The sequence below is a fragment of the Micropterus salmoides genome, unplaced genomic scaffold (assembly GCF_014851395.1).
Source record: "Micropterus salmoides isolate LMB-PRFRI ecotype aquatic unplaced genomic scaffold, ASM1485139v1 Ms_hic_scaffold_15, whole genome shotgun sequence".
NCBI classification, from domain to species: Eukaryota; Metazoa; Chordata; class Actinopteri; order Centrarchiformes; family Centrarchidae; genus Micropterus; species Micropterus salmoides.
The window spans coordinates 23,687,639-23,705,275 of NW_024040596.1; the positions used below are offsets into that span (position 1 = coordinate 23,687,639).

The following is a 17,637-nucleotide window of genomic DNA, read 5'->3' on the forward strand; positions in this document are numbered from 1 at the left end:
AATGCCAAGGGGTCTTGACTAAGCGTCCATATGTGACCCCCTGGAATGAAACTTTCATTAACCTAACATTTTTAGGTATCCTTAAGATTTAATTGTCCCTATGAAGGGATTCCCCAATGAGTATTCTGGGGTTCCCCTGTTACAGTAGGAGGGGGGAAAAGGATGTTCAAAGCATTTTGGCATTTATTTCATGGGGAACATCGATAAGAGTGTTGGTGGTGATAACAAAGGGGTAGATGAAAGTTTGGCCTAATCCCTTTCTTTTAATGCCAGCAAAGGTCAGACTCATGTGAACTCCCACCCACCTTCACCAGCACTTACTTGAAAGGGACAAAAATACAAAAGCATACACACCAGCATGTGGAAAACAGCAGGGAAGCCTAGGTCTCCCCAGGTTACACATGGTGCAGAAGTGTGAATCTGGGTGTGTGCCCCTGTTCATGTTTGCATGTTTACCTGCTTATCTAAACCTGATTAGATAAGTTGTTTGAGGCAGAGATCTGCTAAATGTATGTGCTTAAATGTGTGTGCATGGTGTGTGTTTGGGTGTGTAAATGTTACAGAGAGGGTTGGGAATAATTGTTCAAAAGAGAGCTGTAGAGACTCCAGTCTTTGTTGTTAAAAAGAAAAGTCTGCAGGGTCACTTTTTAGCCACAGAGTCCATCTAATGTTGGAAGCTTTTATCCAAAGTGCCCCACAGTAGCATGGCTGTGTGCAGTTAAAACACAGCTCTGAGGATAACAAACACCAAACTTTGGTGATGGTTGTTTCATCCATGGGCTTTACCCAAAGAGGTTTTTACATGTCATATCTGATGCGGTCAGCCTCAGTAGCTAAAAGCATTAGAGCAACATTCACAAACAAGGGCAAAGAAAGACTAACACTGGCTAATACTGACTGCATGAAATGGTAATCTGCAGCTGCTCCAGAAAGTATGCAGTATTTGCTCAGCCAGTTATAAGGAGAGTTTTAATTGGTTCTCTTTAATTGATTGAGTGTACATTAATTGCCCTTTGCCTCCAGTTTTCTGGATTCACTCTTGATGAAGCGTTAATAGTTCTAGCAGAGCAATACTGAGTAACCATATAAACTGTGATTGCACATCCTGTTTTGTCCATGTGAATGCACAGTGACGTTCATAGACAATTATGTATTCGATGGAAGGAACATGGAGTCCACGTGCAGACACACATTCACACACATTCACACACATTCACACACACACACACACACACACACACAGTATTTCTTCTTCACTGTCTCTCTAACAGGTGTTTTTGTCTCTCCTTTCCTTCAGTCCTCTGTGTCCTAAGACATAAATCTTTTCTCATGTTATGTAACTGAACTTCGTTGGAGGTCTTAAATTCTTCTGAGTTGCGCTTGCAGTTTGTGGTATTGAGATGTAAAAATGTCAAACAAAAAACTGACATGCTTTTTTTCAAATGGCTGTGTACCTCTAGCGTCCCATAAACCACCACACAATCATATTTTGTGAAGAAACAATGCTATAATAGGGACTCCCTGCTGTCTCTGTCAGTCTGTGTGTGGTAATCGTTCTGGCTACCTCTCTCCTGCTCACCACCTTCAGTTGCACTCACCTGAGGCAATCAAACCACGCAGTGAAATACCCCAGCTCTACAGTCACTCCCTGTCAGTTGTCAGTTAACCTTCAGTGGTAACAAGTGTTCTGGTCCTCTGAGTTTTTCCCGCTGCTCAAGTGATTCTTGTTGCCTTTTTATTAACGCCTTTTGTCCTCTGCCTGTCTTCAGTGTGAGACCTCAGCCAGGTTTGCCTGCCAGCCTGTAGAGAGCCCGACTTCGCTGCAACATTCCCGTGTCTAACCTGAGACCCCCCCCCCCCATCCTGTTACCTGTGTTTTGAATAAACTTGATTTACTGTTCATCTAATGTTCATGCTTCCTTGTCCACTTTTGAATCCATTGAGCTACATTATTTCAAAAACTACTTCATGTGAATTTTGTCTTTGTCTGCATTTTTTACCCTAGATTGTCATTTGTGGATCATTTCTTGGATATGTGCATTTTAAAGGATATTGTTGTTTTTCAGACAGATGTCATTTGTAGCATTTCATAGCTCACCTTAACAGATTAAAATCATTACAAACCTCTTTTCTGAAATAAGAAGGGCCCTGTGTAATCAGGCATGGGAAGAGTTTTTTTTTTTTTTACACCTACTAAACTTTGCCCCTGTCCAGAGATACAGGCCTATAAATTATTATTATCACATCATGAGCGCATCCATAAGGAACATGCAATCAAGAGAGCAACACCAGACTTCTGACAATGTTCTTGTACATTTTCACTTGAGCTGTGTCGCCTAACGTGTAGCAGGTGAACCATCCAGCCAGGTATGTTGAACTACAAATATCAGCAGTTAAAATTAGACATTTCCCCTCCCTGCATACATTATCTTTCAGGTCCCGGAGGACACAGTGAGAGTCAACTCTAACATAACTTAGTGTCAGCAGCAGACATTTCACAATGCGTCTGGACATTTCTGGCACAGTTTGTTCCTTTCAAAGGATTCCTGTTGTCATCTGATGACGGCTGCATCAATCCTGTTTTACAGCTGGTTGTTACATGCCTCAAACCCCAAACATGTCTGCTGGCATTTCTTTGACTTCAATCACACACAAATTGTATGATCTGAGGCACATACATCAGTACAAAATGTTTTTACTGTTTTACTGTACTGTTTTACTTATTTCAGGTGGTGAACTTGAAGGGAGTTTCTCACCAATCTGGATGCCTTCATAGCCTATTAGCTCTGCCAGTCTGGTTCTGACACTGAAACAAATGATGTTCTTGTTCTATTAACGACCAAACCTTGAGCTTAGATAGTCCAACCAGACTAGACTAGACTAGACTTCAGCTCTACAGCAGAAGAGACCTACTTGCTGGGATGGAAAATGTACTGGAATATTTTACTCAAGGAAAAGCAAGATGTGCTCTGATGAAAGTAAAAAGTAGGTAATTCAAAATGTACTCTAAGTAAACATTACTGTGTTACATTTTTAAAAGTGGGGTAGGCCTATATGATGATGATGATGATGATGATGCTATATGTTAAAACTAATATATTAAAGACCACAAAATAAAGTACATCAACGTGTCATGTATACGCTAGTGAAACCAAGCCCTTATTTCCAAACCAACAATAAATTCCTTAGGGACATTCACTGCATGTGCATCAACTGAATATCAATTATAAACATACCAGCGTCATCCACACCTGTCTGAACTTCATTCTGCAAGTCTTGTGAACCGCAAAGTTGTCCTCAATCTCCACTCAACCGCTCTGTCTCTCCATAACCAATTCACTCAAACTCTGTCCCACGGTGATCGTCAAATTAAAGTTGTGCGTCAAATCAGTGATTAAGGAAGAGTAGATGCTTTTTTTTTTTTTTTTTATCTATAGCAAGATACAATAATTCTAACCATAACCCTCTCACACCCCCTGACACTCGGTAGGTGAACCTACACATTCAACATGTATTTGTTACAGAGAATGAGTGCCGAGTGTCACGTCTCTGGACACCGATCTCTCCAGAGATCTTCCCTCCTGCAGCTGCAGAGACACGAGCTTCTTCTCTACTGCTGCTGCTGATTTGGCTCCTTTCCTTTGTTCCTTTCTCATGTGACCATTGTTTTTAGTCTCTAATGGATGTGACTTGAAATTTGGAAAAGTACAATATTTGAGCTAAAAAAAGAAGTAAATTGCTTTTTAATAAATACTAATATATACTGTATATGTTGGGGTGAGCAGAGTGCAGAGTAGATTTTAAATGCCCTGCGTGTGTGTGTGTGTGTGTGTGTGTGGACCTCCACTTAAAACAAAAACTGATAAGACTTCTGTTATAACTGTTGCCTCATTGAAGCTGTTTGCATTTTGGGAAGATAGCTCAGGCTATCTGACCAGACTCCCTGCATTCTTTACAAACATGATAAGTTCCAGTTGCTTCTGTCTTGTTTCCAACCCTTTGTAGTGGTGGCAGTAATACGTTCGTGAGTTATTGTCCTTTAAATAGGGTGGAACATTGTCTGTAACCTGTTGTGATTGTTGACAGCGGGGTGGTGTCTCGTTGTTGAGGCTGCATAATTCTCTCTGATGGTGATGGTGAGGATGTCAGTGTGGTGCAATACATTTATTAGGTGTCTTGTTTTTTGTTGTTAATTTCATTGTTATTATTTTTACTATTTATATTTTTCTACTGTCGCTTAACCGAACAAACTGTCAGGGACCACATAAAATCTGCTCTCTGCTCACCCCAACATTTCCTACATTGCACAATTGATAGTATCAAGATTAAGGCAATTGGCAATCTAAGGTCTGATACATTTCTTGCCTCTTAGTGCAAATTGACCAGAATATGTCTATAACAGGTTAATAAGGATAATTAGTAATACAGATAGCTTAACCAGCTAGGAAGATTTCAAGAATCTAAGGTTTTCATATTCACTTTCTGAAGCCTTACCATCTCCATCTATGTTTATGTTGCTGTGAAAAAGGTTGACGCTAGAAGCAAGAAACCAAGAACCATAAACATTTCAGCTGCAAAAGCTAAAGCACCCCATTCTCAAGCGAAAACATGAAATAAGAGAGCAGGATCATTATTCTACCACAGAGGTTATCCATTACATCATCATTACTAGATTTTTGTACTCCAATTTCCTGACTCAATCTTTTCTCTGGTGAAATGTTGTTACTTACAGGCCCGTGTAACTCGAGGCAGACAGGAGGTATTGGGGTGTCTCTGAGTTGTCTAGGAAGAGACAAATATTGCTGCAAGCGACAGACTGCTCAGCAGCTATTTAACGACTCTTTAAAAACACACAAGAGAAAAGTTGAAGGAAAATAAAACTCCCGCCTGCAGCTGCTCTAACACACACCCTGCCTGTCATTCTCCATTGGATCCGTCGAGTCAACAAAGTTTTGTTTGGTTTACGTCACCTAAACTGCTGAGCAACCTGACTTCCTGAGAACCATCAGGCCAGTGGAGCCACATCAGTTCACAGTATATCTTAGTGTCATGTACTGATGGAAAATATGAGCGGAATAAGATACACAAGTGTAAAAATCTGAAAGCTTTTGGTGGTTCCATCTATATTTCTGCTTGTTTTGACATCCCAGAATGTTTTTTCTAAATATCAGAGTCAACCATGACTGTTTTTTGTTTAACTGTGTGCTGATGGCTTTCAGAAAAGATTATAAATTCAGGTTTGAGAAACAATTATGAAGCCAGTTGATGCTTGCGTTTGTAAATTTTTATTTCAAAGTTTCCTTGAAGTATATATTCACATCAGGTTTGCACTCATAAACTAAAGGGCATAATCAAACTTCTCTGCAATGCCTCAGACTGCCTGTCAGAGCGAAACCGCACAGAATTCGGGCATAATTTCATAAACCTCAACAAGAATTGTGTCATCCTCTAACTTCTTTAGCCTGACCAGCTGATGTTGCATAGCCAAGCATTGTATAAACAAATATTCTTATTTTTTTTCTTTATTATAGTACACATCTCAAATTTTCCAAATATAACAAAGACTGAAATCACATAAATGTGTGTAAATGATTTCTTCAGAGTGGAGCTTTTAGCAGCAAAAGATGTTCCTCCCCTCAGTTGTTAGCTAAAATCAAAGGTAAAGGAGAGTCAATTTTGTACAGACATACGCCAGGTGGTGGATATAAGGTAGTTGGTGGACATAGATAATGTTGCTCCATGACTTGATGTGTAAATACTAGATGTGTAAACGCAGTTGTCTTAGCAACCATTGGGCGAAGAATATGTTCATTGTCTAAATATGTATAAAGCATTTTTTGGGTGAGATGAAACTTACAGCACATGATAAGTGGAAGTTTTTATTGTCAGGTCGGCAACTTGTACTTTCTAAGCATCCAATAAAAGGATCCGAGGGTATCCAACACCCTCCATGAACCATATTTTCCACACAGTTTAGACTTTTGATTTAAAATAACTTTAACTTTATTCTAATTAATTATCTTATTTTATATGCAGGATTAATAGTAATCCTATATATATATATATAATTATTGAATTCATCCACCTTTTAAGTGACTACTTTTTAAACTGTCATAGAATGTGTGTTTGTCTCTTTCATGGTGCTTCATGCCAGGTCTCCTTTGAAAAACTGAGCATAACATTACTTCCAACAGAGCACTGAAGTCATTCTTGTGTGAAGCTTTCCATATTATTGACCTTGAGAATTAGTTTACTAAACAAAATTGCTGCTCAGATTCTTTAAGAAATCTCTTTAAAAAATCAGTCTTCCCTACCAAATTTAAATGTATATAAATGTTCACTTCCTTGATGTAAGTGTCTCTGCCTGAACTATTTTCTTAATCTCTTCTCCTGTATCCCACCCCGCAGACATAATTACTTTCATGCTTCAGGTAGCCACACTAAAGAACAAATTCAGTTTCATCTGCAAAGTTGTTTCACAAGAGCGACATTTATTAAAATCAAAGATATTTTGTTCTCGTGAGCACAGGACATCAAATGTACACAATATACAAATGGTGCATTTTGTAGCAAATATACTTTCTATAGAGACAGCAGCAGCAGAATTGGCATGTACAAAAATACACATTTGATTTTCTCACCCAACATACCAAAGTAACAAGATAATATATTTATATAATAATATACTTCTGTATCATAAATATGCATAACTATACACATTGAACACAATTCACTGTAATGGAGAACAATTATAATATTAATAATACAAGATAAAGTACTTTGTGAGACCATTTAAATTGGCAACACTTAACATGACAATGGCCTTATTACAGTGTGTGGTCCTGTGGAAAGGCTATGTTAAGTGCACAATAACACTGTGTTAATACTCGTGAAAACCACTCTTACATTGTGCTAAGAATATATTCTTTCTTTTGCTTACCAGTAAATTAACGCACAGTGAAATAAGGTCATTTATTGTTAAGTGTCACCTAAGAAATCAGCACTGCAATGACGACAGCACTAGAACAAAAATATCATATTATCACAGACAAAACACACAGTTAGAAAAACAGTATTTCAATGGTGCATTCAACTCAACACACACACACACACATCGACACACAACAGGCTGCGTCCTTCTTCTTGTGAAACTGAAGGGGTTTCTTGGTGAGAATAACGAAGTGCTATAAAAGCAAGAATAAAGGAGAGTTCTCCCTCAGTGGCACACGTTTAGTCACATTCCTGCTCAGGACACATTGTTAATGATCACATCATATTCAACAACATTATGACTTTCCTTCACACAAACACAAAAACTCACACACCTCGACAGTTTTTCTCCCCCCCCCAGGTCACAGAGATATAAACCAGAGCTACAGAGGACAGCACTGTATGCTGTGTGTCTGAAAACTCGGCTCATATGAATAAATACCCTACTTATTCACTGACTGAGACAGACAAACACTTGTTTCAATTTACAGATGCAATTTGTAATAAAAGGTCTAATTCTAATATGTCTTGTTTTCTTAAGGAATGAGTATGTACAGCAGGGGCATCTGTCCTAAAACGTTCCTCCTCTGGCGTTCCAGTAAACTTCACAGGTGGTGTGGCTGGCGCTAAAAGCATGTTCATAGTATTTGTATGAAGTCATAGCATAGTCATGACCATATTGCTGTCATTACAGCGACAGAGAACAGGGTTAACAAACTTTTGTTGTGCCAATATTTGTATCCCCTTTATAACTTGTGACCTTGGTGCATTTCTGTCTGCAAAAGAAAGAAATGCTCAGTTTTCATGCAGATTTAGTCACATCTTCAATTTAAATTTTACATGTTTTGCTGTCAAAAACAGACTAAAAAAATGTGTCACAGCCTTCATCTCCTACCAGCCTTTATATATTTTTCTGCTGGTTTAGGGAATGGTCAAAATACAGTATAATTTCAATGTATAAGCTTCCAGAGAATTTAATTTAATTTTAAAAATGCTGCTTTATCCTTTCCTTTTCATTTCTGTAGAAATCATCTACCTTCATTTTTTCTTCATGTGCTGAAAAAAATAACAACACATTCCAAAGGCAATACAAGGACACACTGCCAGAGAAAAGTATTTTCTTTCTCTTAATATTGTGGCTCAAGAGCTGTAACGCTGACCCGTTCTGACAGTTTGTTTAGGAATCCAGATGTCCAATTAACTGACTGTTTCTTCACATGTTCTCTGTAATGTAATGTAAGTTCGTGGAAATCAGGCATCACACTACTGTCAGCGCTTTTCAACTTATTTTGTAAAATATTGTGGATTATAACAAACTACCACAAACTTCTGAGTCTGCTGTTTGCCAGATGTTAATTTCATAGTGGGCGAGGAATGAGAATTCAACAGTTTTCTTTCACAGGGAGGTGAAATGCAGAACCAGGAAGTGCATCTGAACCTTTTACAATCTTAAAACCTTGACTGTACCATTACCGTAAACTGCAACACAGTTTTGTATTGGGTTGACTACTGCTGCCAGAAGGAAAAAAGGGTATATGGAGGAATATGAAGACAGTTGTATACAAGTAAACATATCATACACAGTCTGTCTGTACAAATTTACACATATGACTCTTCTGCAAAAAAAAGCTGGTCAAAGTCATCCACTCGTGGGTCACTGCACCGCCTGCTATGCCATTCCCTCTTCCCCTGCAAAATAGCCAGTGCCACCTCCTGACTCCTCCGCAAGCATGCATCTTCATCCTGATCCTGGGAAGAAAAGTAGTCCCTTACGGCCCGAGTGGCAGAGGGAGATAGGCAAAAGCGTGGCTCGGTGTGGTTGGGCTCCACCTCTGACACTCTCAGGCCGCCATCTCGGGGAGGCCTGTCCAGAGTGAGGCTGGAGGAGGGGTTAGAGTTTACAGTGACCTTGGCAGGGTCCGATGCTCGGCGGGGATGGGGAAGGGTTCTCCTCCCTTTGTGTTCCTCCATGGCCGGAGTTAGCAAATGGGACATTTGCCTCTGGAGGACCAGAGTGGTGCCGCTCTGTCCATAGAAAACGCCCTGTGGGGGCTGCACGCACTCATTTGTAGCCAGCCTCTGTGTGACCTCACTTCCAGTGTGAGGTTTGGGGTTGTTAGGGGAGGCTGGGATTAGGGGTCTTGAGGTGCAGGTCTGGTCGTGGAGCTGCCTCAGCTCTCTGACCGTCAGAGGTTTCTCCGTCCCCCTGTAGAAAGGAGAGCGTGCGCGCTGCAGCTGCAGCAGAGCCTGCTGGTAGGACGGAGGGCTGCTGGATCTCCGTTGGCAGTTTCGATTCATCACTGCGTCCTCCTGGGTACTGATGGAGCAGCCATTAGTGGTTGGGTAGGTTTTCCCATTTACCACAGGCAAGTCCTCCTCTGTTTGTCCATTATCAGGCTGCTTTAGAGACAGGCGACGGTCCTTCTTGAGCCACATGTTAGGGTGGAGGCCATGAGGGTGGGGGGGGGTTTGGCCAGTCCGAGGGGGCTGGTTGGGCTGTGGCCAATGAGGGGCTTCCCTCTGAGGAGGAGAGCCCCTGGGTGACAGTTGGGCCCGTCCCGGAAAGAGAGGGGAGAGAGAAGCAGGGTCAGTCAATGGAATCGCCCCATTGGTGGCGTAGTCAGTAGAGTACTGTGAGAAGGCAGAGTCTAAAGAGCTGAGGGAGGAGCCTGTGGGTGAGGTTGCCGGAGATGACAGACTGGAACAGCTGGCATCCAGTCGCAGCGGAGGAGGAGGGGCATGCTTCATCTTCCTCCGTCCACCACTCTGGACTTTTGTACCTCCCTTCTCACCTCCATCCACTTCCTCCTCCTTCAGTTGCAGCCCGCTCAGCCTCTGCTCCAGAAACACCTCGTCCTCCTGATCCCCCTCCCCCTCCATGGCGGCATCATAGCTCGCCTTCCTTACTGGTAGGCGGTGGTTGTCAGTGTGAGGCGTCACTGTGCCCGAGGGCAGTGTGCTTGCCAGGGTCAAGGCGGGCTCTGAACTCCTCCTCAGCCTCCTGGGACCCTGTGACAGGCCGTTGGCCTGGCGGGTGCGGAGCTGTCGAACTACAGGGCTGAACCTCCGGGGTCTGGCCAGTGGTGGAAGCTGAAGTAGGAGGTCGGTCTCAGGGTCTGGATCAGGGTCACAATCACTGAGGGTGATGACGGAGTCACGGCTGCGGCTGTCCGGCTTGTCCTTGTCACGAAGATGTAGCTGTTCCTGGTAGGGAGACTCAGGGTCATCGTTCAGCTCGTTCTCCAGGCTGTCATAGGACGAGTCATTCATCTGGAAGGATGACACATCTGGGAAAGGAAAGATGGAAAGGAAAGAAGAGAGGTAGAAAGGGGAGAGAAAGAATATTATATGAACTGAAAAATTGAATCCAAAAATACACAGAGAAACATAATAATTTAACATAGACTTTGCTTGCCAGTACTTTACCAATACATTTCCTATAATGGTAAAGTTGTTGTTAAAATTATACAGCTTTTGCAGACATTCCCTTTCATGCAAGTATCCTGTAATTTGGGTTATTTCCTCCTACTAGCTACCAAAATTAGCAATCCAAGTTGAGGCAGACAAAATTTTATTTATTTACACAACAACCAACAAATGCAATAAAATCTGGATAGATAGAAACTTCCTCCACACAGCTAAAAAATAAATGTGAGCAGTCTAAGAGAAACTAAGAATCTTGAACCCTGAACTAAACGAACAAAGCCACAGTTCACTGCTGGCGACGAGGAGAACAGGGGACAAAGCATCGTCCTGCTGTGTGCTCCTTGACCTCTGGTGGTTATTTATAGAAAGTTAGTGGTATTTATGAATGAGGAGATTCACAGTTATGTTAATCAGCACCTGTGACCCTGGCAATCACTGAAATTACTGAAGGTCGATCTGCTGACCCCAATCAACAGGCCTGAAAGAGCCATGGCCATTTAATTAGACACACGCACGTACACACACACGTGAGCTAGTCAGTTTCTAACCACCTTGTTATAATATTTTGAGGTTTAACACACTAAACCTTGTCAGTTAACAAGCACTTTTAGAAAACATGAAGTAAGGAGCTGTTGTTCAGACTTTGACCTTGATCCTGACCCTCATTAAGAAGACAGAAAGTTTTGTCCTTTTTTATACAATGATATATTCAATGAGATATGACACTGTAAGACTTTTTTACATTTGTTGTTGTTGTTTGCTGTCATGTTACTGATTTAGCACTTTTCAGCCCTTCATCACAATGAATTATAAATTGGGATTGTGATATATAAATGATGGGTTGGAGGCTGTGCATGTCATTTCAGTTTTGGAAGCCCAGTCCAAAGACTTGGCATCCTTGGTCATCTTTAAATTTTTTAGATGAATGGTAGACATATTTCATTCATCAAATCCTCTTCTGTCGTCCCCCTCTCCTCTCCTCTCCTCTCCTTTCATTATTCCCCTCTTCTCAGCTGACTCTCGGTTACCTGATCCGTGGTCACTGCTGCTGCTCTTTTGGCTGAAGCTTCTGAACAGCGAGGTGACGTCTTCTCCCAGGACACTGCTGCAGTTCTCTATGAGGAAGCGAACGAGCTCACACACCTACAGGGAGAAACACCAGCTGGTTACAGCATGAACAAATTTTACTCGTCTTTGCTCGGCAGCAGCTGCTAGCCATTTATTTTCATTGTTATACAGCTGGATGAAGGTGAAATTCTATAACTGTTTATGCAGAGGTTCATTCGCTGATGCAGTTCCTCAGGGAACCAGATAAAGTTCAGCCGTAATTCAGCAAACATGCAGCTTCCAAGCGCCTGTGTCGGCACATGTTGAGTAAACTCACAAATTTGGTGTGGAATGCACTCACATACACACACACCAAAATGGAAATCAATGTGTTCAATATATATGTCAACATTTTGACATTGATTAAATGTGCATATGATGGCATGCTGAAACACACTAAATAAAAAACTAGGGCATAGTTGCTTGTACTGTGGCTACTGTCTGCTTTATTTTGTGGAACATGACCTAAATAACTTTGTGATATCAGTTCTAAAGAGCTGTACAAAGTTTTTGTGTGTCCCCTATTATCAATCTGAGGAAACTTTGTGCTCATTTGTTGGCGCTGATGTTGACCTTCCAACTACAAGAGTATTTGCATTCCACACAGACGAATTCAGCATCAAACTCCTTCTCCCCAGTCCTGGATAATGTCCTGATAATAATATCTGACATCATATATTAGCTTTGATTATGACTTTCTCAAATGATTGATGAATGAAGATAAATCCAGTGTAGGGGTGTTCGACAGGAGCTTTTCACAACGTATTATGTCTTCTAAGGTAATGCATATTACTGTATTCATCATCATATTTAGGAGAACATACCCCAAAATCACAGCTACAAATACCACAGAGGGAATTACACTGCAACGAGAAACATGCCGACAGCTTTTTGGGAATTATCAGCCCAGTTGGAATCTGTCCTCAGACAAATCACATTACTTGGCTGAAACCACTGTCATTTAAACTAAACAGGCAACATTTATTAAACACATGACATCCTATGACACAAATAGCTGACTAACACCAAGGCCATGCAGAGATGTTGGAGTTATATCCTCCCCAACTTCAGGAAAGTTTCCACTAAAATCTCTCTGTTTATAAACAAGTCGTTTGACCTGCCATCACCCTGCTTCTGTGACACTATGGAAAACACAGCAGAGACAAACACATTTTAAGGCCTCCCTGTTTCTTTGTTTCTTTGTTTGTTTCTTAGGCCAGATGTTGTCTGTTAATCTGTCTGTATGGTGTCCATATGTGTATTATGACTCAGTGTTAGAATAAACGTCGGGCTAAACACCAACCAGGCGGTATTTTCTGCTTATTATTAAGTTACAAAAGTGAAAGAATCTGAAAGGGTGACGAGATAATGTAACCTGTTTCCACCAAAATCTACTTGTTTAAGGATCAAGTGTAATTTTATTCTGTCCTCTTTGACGTCACTGACAATTATTTCTACAAAATTCTTGGAACAAGTCGATTTTTATTAGAAACAGGTTGAAATCATTTCAGTGCAAACTTTTAGGGCTGGCTCATAATAAACCAAATAATATATGAATGTTTATTGCAGTGCACTAACACTACCACTGACGGTCCATTTATTCATTTATTTTATTTGTACGGGACTGTGTACAGTATTAAATGTGTATGTTAGCATTTGATATATTGTTTAGTAAGTTTAAAGCAAGTTTTCTGCAGTCACAAACATACACACAGTGACAGAGCAGCACTTAACAACTTAAACTTAACTAGACTGACAGGATACATAATACAAAATTACACATACCAGTACATCACACACCTGTCAGTCAAGTGTATGTTAGAGAAAACTAAAAGCAAAGATACTTGTCTTATGGTAACATGCTCCTCTGAGACAGTGTGGCTTTCACAGAGAATACTGACCACCGACAAAAGGGTTCTGTACAATCTCTTGTAGAAGATATTCTTGAGGATTTTATAGTTTGAACAAAAGTTCTTCACATTTTACCTGACATTCTAGTGTGTGTTTTTTACCTGACAAATGATGGGAGAGGAGAGCTGTTATATCAGAGTTATATAACTTTATGAGTTCAACAGTAGTTTTATTCCAGCTATCAGGAACAGTTTATCCTTCAAAATTGTTACCAAAGAGCAAATGCAACATTAACCTTCTGGTTTTATCTCCTCTGTGAGTACACTACCTCTCTTCAAATACCACATGTGCTAATGACTTCTGTATGAAAGCCCTGAGGCCACACTTTACTTGGATTATGGGTAATTCTCAGCTCTGCTATCCATAACCTGCAGTGACAGTTAAAAAACACTCATGCAACACGCAAAGATGAATGTTCAAATATACAAATGTCTGTCAGTGAACCTTCCTCTGTGCCTCAAACATGGCTGATATGACTACAGTCTGTCACTATCCACCTTCATATATCTCTGAAAAAATACACAGAGGCATTTCAGTGATTTGCTTCAGGGAGGGTGACACTACCCAAACATCATCAAGAGAATTTTCTAATGACAGGTTTACAGGTTTACCTTTAGATAATGTTGCGACTCTGTGACACCTGTCTACTATCAGTGCACAGTGACATTCCACTGTCTCATTCCTGGGGAAGAGCACATCATCTGACAGGCATGATAACTGGTATGCACAGTCTGAAAATTGAGACATGTAGACATTTTAATAACTTCATCTCTATGTGGAGCGGGTCCTGACTACAAACTGAATCTGTTGGCCATCACTCTGACCCAAATCCATAATTACAGAGAAATGTATTTTGCCTGTCTGAATTAAATATCTATTAAAAACAAATGTATTTCAGCAAAGAAAGCCAGAGCACTCCAACGACAGGCCTCTAATTGTTTTGTTTATAACACACCAATGAAGCTAAAAAACAGCAGCTAATGCAAAAAAACATTTAAAATAAGGTTAAAAATATTCTTCAGTATTTTTCTTTCAAATCTGTGGAGATGTTCTATTGTAATGTCTCATTAAACTAATTAAAGGACAGATAACATTGCACAGCTCATATCTTACTGGGAAAAAGTTTTTTTTTTTACCTCTTCCTTCCTCTTCTTTCTTTATATTGTTTGCAACACTTCCATTCATTCCCCTCCTCTTCTGTCTTGAGTTTTCTTTTGCATCTCTCTAATGATTCAGTCTTTTCTTACCTGCCAATCTCTCTTTGATAAAGCCTTCCTGCATTCATCTCTGTCACTCATAGAGGCTGCTGTGTGATACAGATCACTGTTTGAGAGTGCCTGTGGGTGTCCAGGACACTTTCACCCATCCTTCAACAGCCTATTCAGAATTGCTTCTTCTTCTTTAACTTAATGGGATGTTATCTTAAGCTCTCTCTCAACCAGCCTTTAGAAATATAGAAATCAACCAAGTGCTGGTCAGCATTCAGAAAATATTTGTCTGCAGTTCCCCTCTCAACCAGTGTGACTGCCACAATACTGCTGCAGAATACATGGAGCATATACAGTATCTGCACATGTGCGTGGGTGTGTGTATGCATTAAGAGATGTCACAGCTGTGTGTTACTGGGTCATTTCTTAGTATTTCTAAGGTTATCCTAAGGTTATCAGACAACACATACATCCAGTACTCTGCAAAGAAAAGTATATTGAGCATTTTTGTTTTTTCCTCTATTGGATACAGTGATGTAGAAATGTCACTTTAACTAAAAAACAAAACAAAGCAGAAGAAAAGTAAAGATTTGGTCTGCATTTCAAAAACCAAGCTCAAGAGAAAAACAACATTCTTTTTAATGATTTGTCTCTGCGTCTCCATCTTAAGTAATACACAGACTAAAGCTGTATTTACCTCAGGCACTCCTAAACGGCTACGTTCAGCCAAAAACATTTAAATTATATGCTGCATGAAAGAGGCAGGGACACAGAGACTAAACTGAATTGGCTAAAACTGAGCATTCACGTGTCTCCAGACAAGGTTGGAAACCAGCCATTACACGGCCAGGGGCCTACGCGAGTTCAAATTGGCCCCTGGCTCCAACCGCAAGGAGGGAAATGTCGAAATCTCACTTTGTTATTTTTGTAAGTTTTTTTTCCCCAGAAAAAGGCCGCCTGTGCTCGGGGCTACACACACAAACAAGCAGTGTGTAGAGGGAAAGTGTTATCAGGGGAGTATTTGTGAAAGAGATGTTTAGGTATTTGCGGCTGTTGATGTGTGCTTGTGTCAAAGTGCATGTGTGTATGTGTGTGTGTGAAGAGAGAAAGAGAGAGGTCTTTCAGTGACACAATTTTCTGCTAAAACACACATTTGGCCTCAGGATTCGGTAGGAAATTCTTTGCATGTTTTGTCGATAAACCTCAACTACCTCAAGCGCACAAGCACACACAAAACACACATTTGAAGCAAACCAGCCACCCACAGAGATTGCGTGTAACTCAATTACTGCAACTTTCCAAATGGACCTCAAATCAAAAAGCTTTATGCTTTATGCTTCCTCTGTGGGCTCTGGCTGCACTTACTGCTGGGGAATTAAGTCATTTCAGGTTAGCCTGGATGGCCAAGACTGAGTTAACTTCAGACTCAGCAGAGGGTAAGAATTCTGTGATTTTAGCTTGTGAGTGATTCTCAGCGATGACATATGAATGTGACTGTGTGATGTGTGGGTGTGTGTGTGTGTGTGTGTGTGTGTGTGCGCGTGCTTCTGTGAGACTGGTTTAGTGTGTGTGCTACAGCTGAATGTTAGTGAGACACTCACATCAGCAGAAAAACCTTATAATATGTCTGCTGACAAATGGTTTTCAGACTGACTGAGAGATTATTTGGTTGCCAGAAGTTATATAAGAAGATCAATACCATTATTATGTCTGTGCATTCAATACGAAGCTTCCCTAAAGCTCATTGGTTTTCGCATTATATCTCGTCTGTTTAATCTGTAAAATCATAATTTGTTTTTTTTAAGGGGTTATTGGCTGGGAGCAAACACTTCCATAAAATGTGTTCATTAGTGAGTTTTAGGTAGGCAGAATGTTTTACTTTTCAACAGAGCCAGGGTAGCTGTTTCCCCCCATTTCCAGCCCGTATGCTACTCCAAGCTAACTGGCTGCTGGCTCCAGCTTTACATTGAACAAAGAGGTATGAGAGTGGTATCGTATGGAGTCGCAATAATTAGTTGATCTAAAGAAAATTAATAATTTCAATCAACCGCTGAAATTCCATTGATAATCACTTAATCTGCATTTTCAAGCACAAATGTCAAATATTCTCTGAATACCAGATTTTGGCATTCTGTTGGTCAGACAAAACAAGCAAATTGAAGACAGAAGCTGTGAATTGTATTTTTAACTTTTTTTTTTGTTTGTTTTACATTTCACATACTGAAGATAAAATAAGCGTATTTCCAAAAATGCAGAACTAGTCCATAAAATTGAATCATCCGCTTGATCCGAGATTTAATAATTGACTCAAATACACTTGTGTGTGTTCCTCCTCACCTTTTTGGTGCCCTCCCCCTCCATCTCGGGGGTGCTTGGCGCTGGAGCCCAAAGCATGCTGGGAGCAATGCAGACAGACAGGTTGAAGGCATTCATTTGGTTTTCGTGGCGTTGCTTTGGATGCAGTGCAGCACGGCAATCACATGTCGCAGCAGTAGCAGGTTCTCACTGGGCAAGAAGTGGAGCAACCTGAGAGAGCAAATGATTAAGAGTTACAAGAAAGGACAGAAGGAAGGATGGAAGGATTGTAGCAGATGGACATCATGTGAACTAAATGACAACAGCGTAATGAATAAATCCTAAAACACTTGATCCCTGATCCTTGTTCTCGTTTTGTGTGTGTGTGTGTTTGTGTGTGTGTGTGTGTGTGTGTGTGTATAAATGTTGTTTATGGATCTCAGGCTCCACAGGAATTTCACCACAAACATTGTTGTTGCTTTCATGTTACTTGTTTTTTCTTTATTCTAAGAAAAAGGAAATTTAGTTTGTAGCATTTGGAACTGAAGCAACGCCCTCTCTCTGTCTCCCCTTCTCTCTCTCTCGACATAAACAGCAACACACAAAACAACAACAAAATATCGCAGTAAGGTGTTGGGCCACCACAAACCTCCAGAACACTCATTTAATCAGGTCTTTCCTTTAATTTGTCACCTATCTA

General features: G+C 40.6%; 1 protein-coding gene across 1 annotated transcript in view; it reads right to left on the reverse strand.

The window, feature by feature from the left end:
* Nucleotides 1-6,471: 6,471 nt before the first annotated feature.
* Nucleotides 6,472-17,637, reverse strand: part of LOC119904461 (rho GTPase-activating protein 20-like) — a 32,908-nt gene continuing 21,742 nt past the window's right edge. Inside the window, 4 exon segments of the mRNA XM_038721152.1 lie at nucleotides 6,472-10,277; nucleotides 11,445-11,559; nucleotides 16,980-17,086; nucleotides 17,089-17,168. Of these exon segments, the coding sequence (XP_038577080.1) occupies nucleotides 8,590-10,277; nucleotides 11,445-11,559; nucleotides 16,980-17,086; nucleotides 17,089-17,168 (1,990 nt within the window). The 3' untranslated portion in view covers nucleotides 6,472-8,589.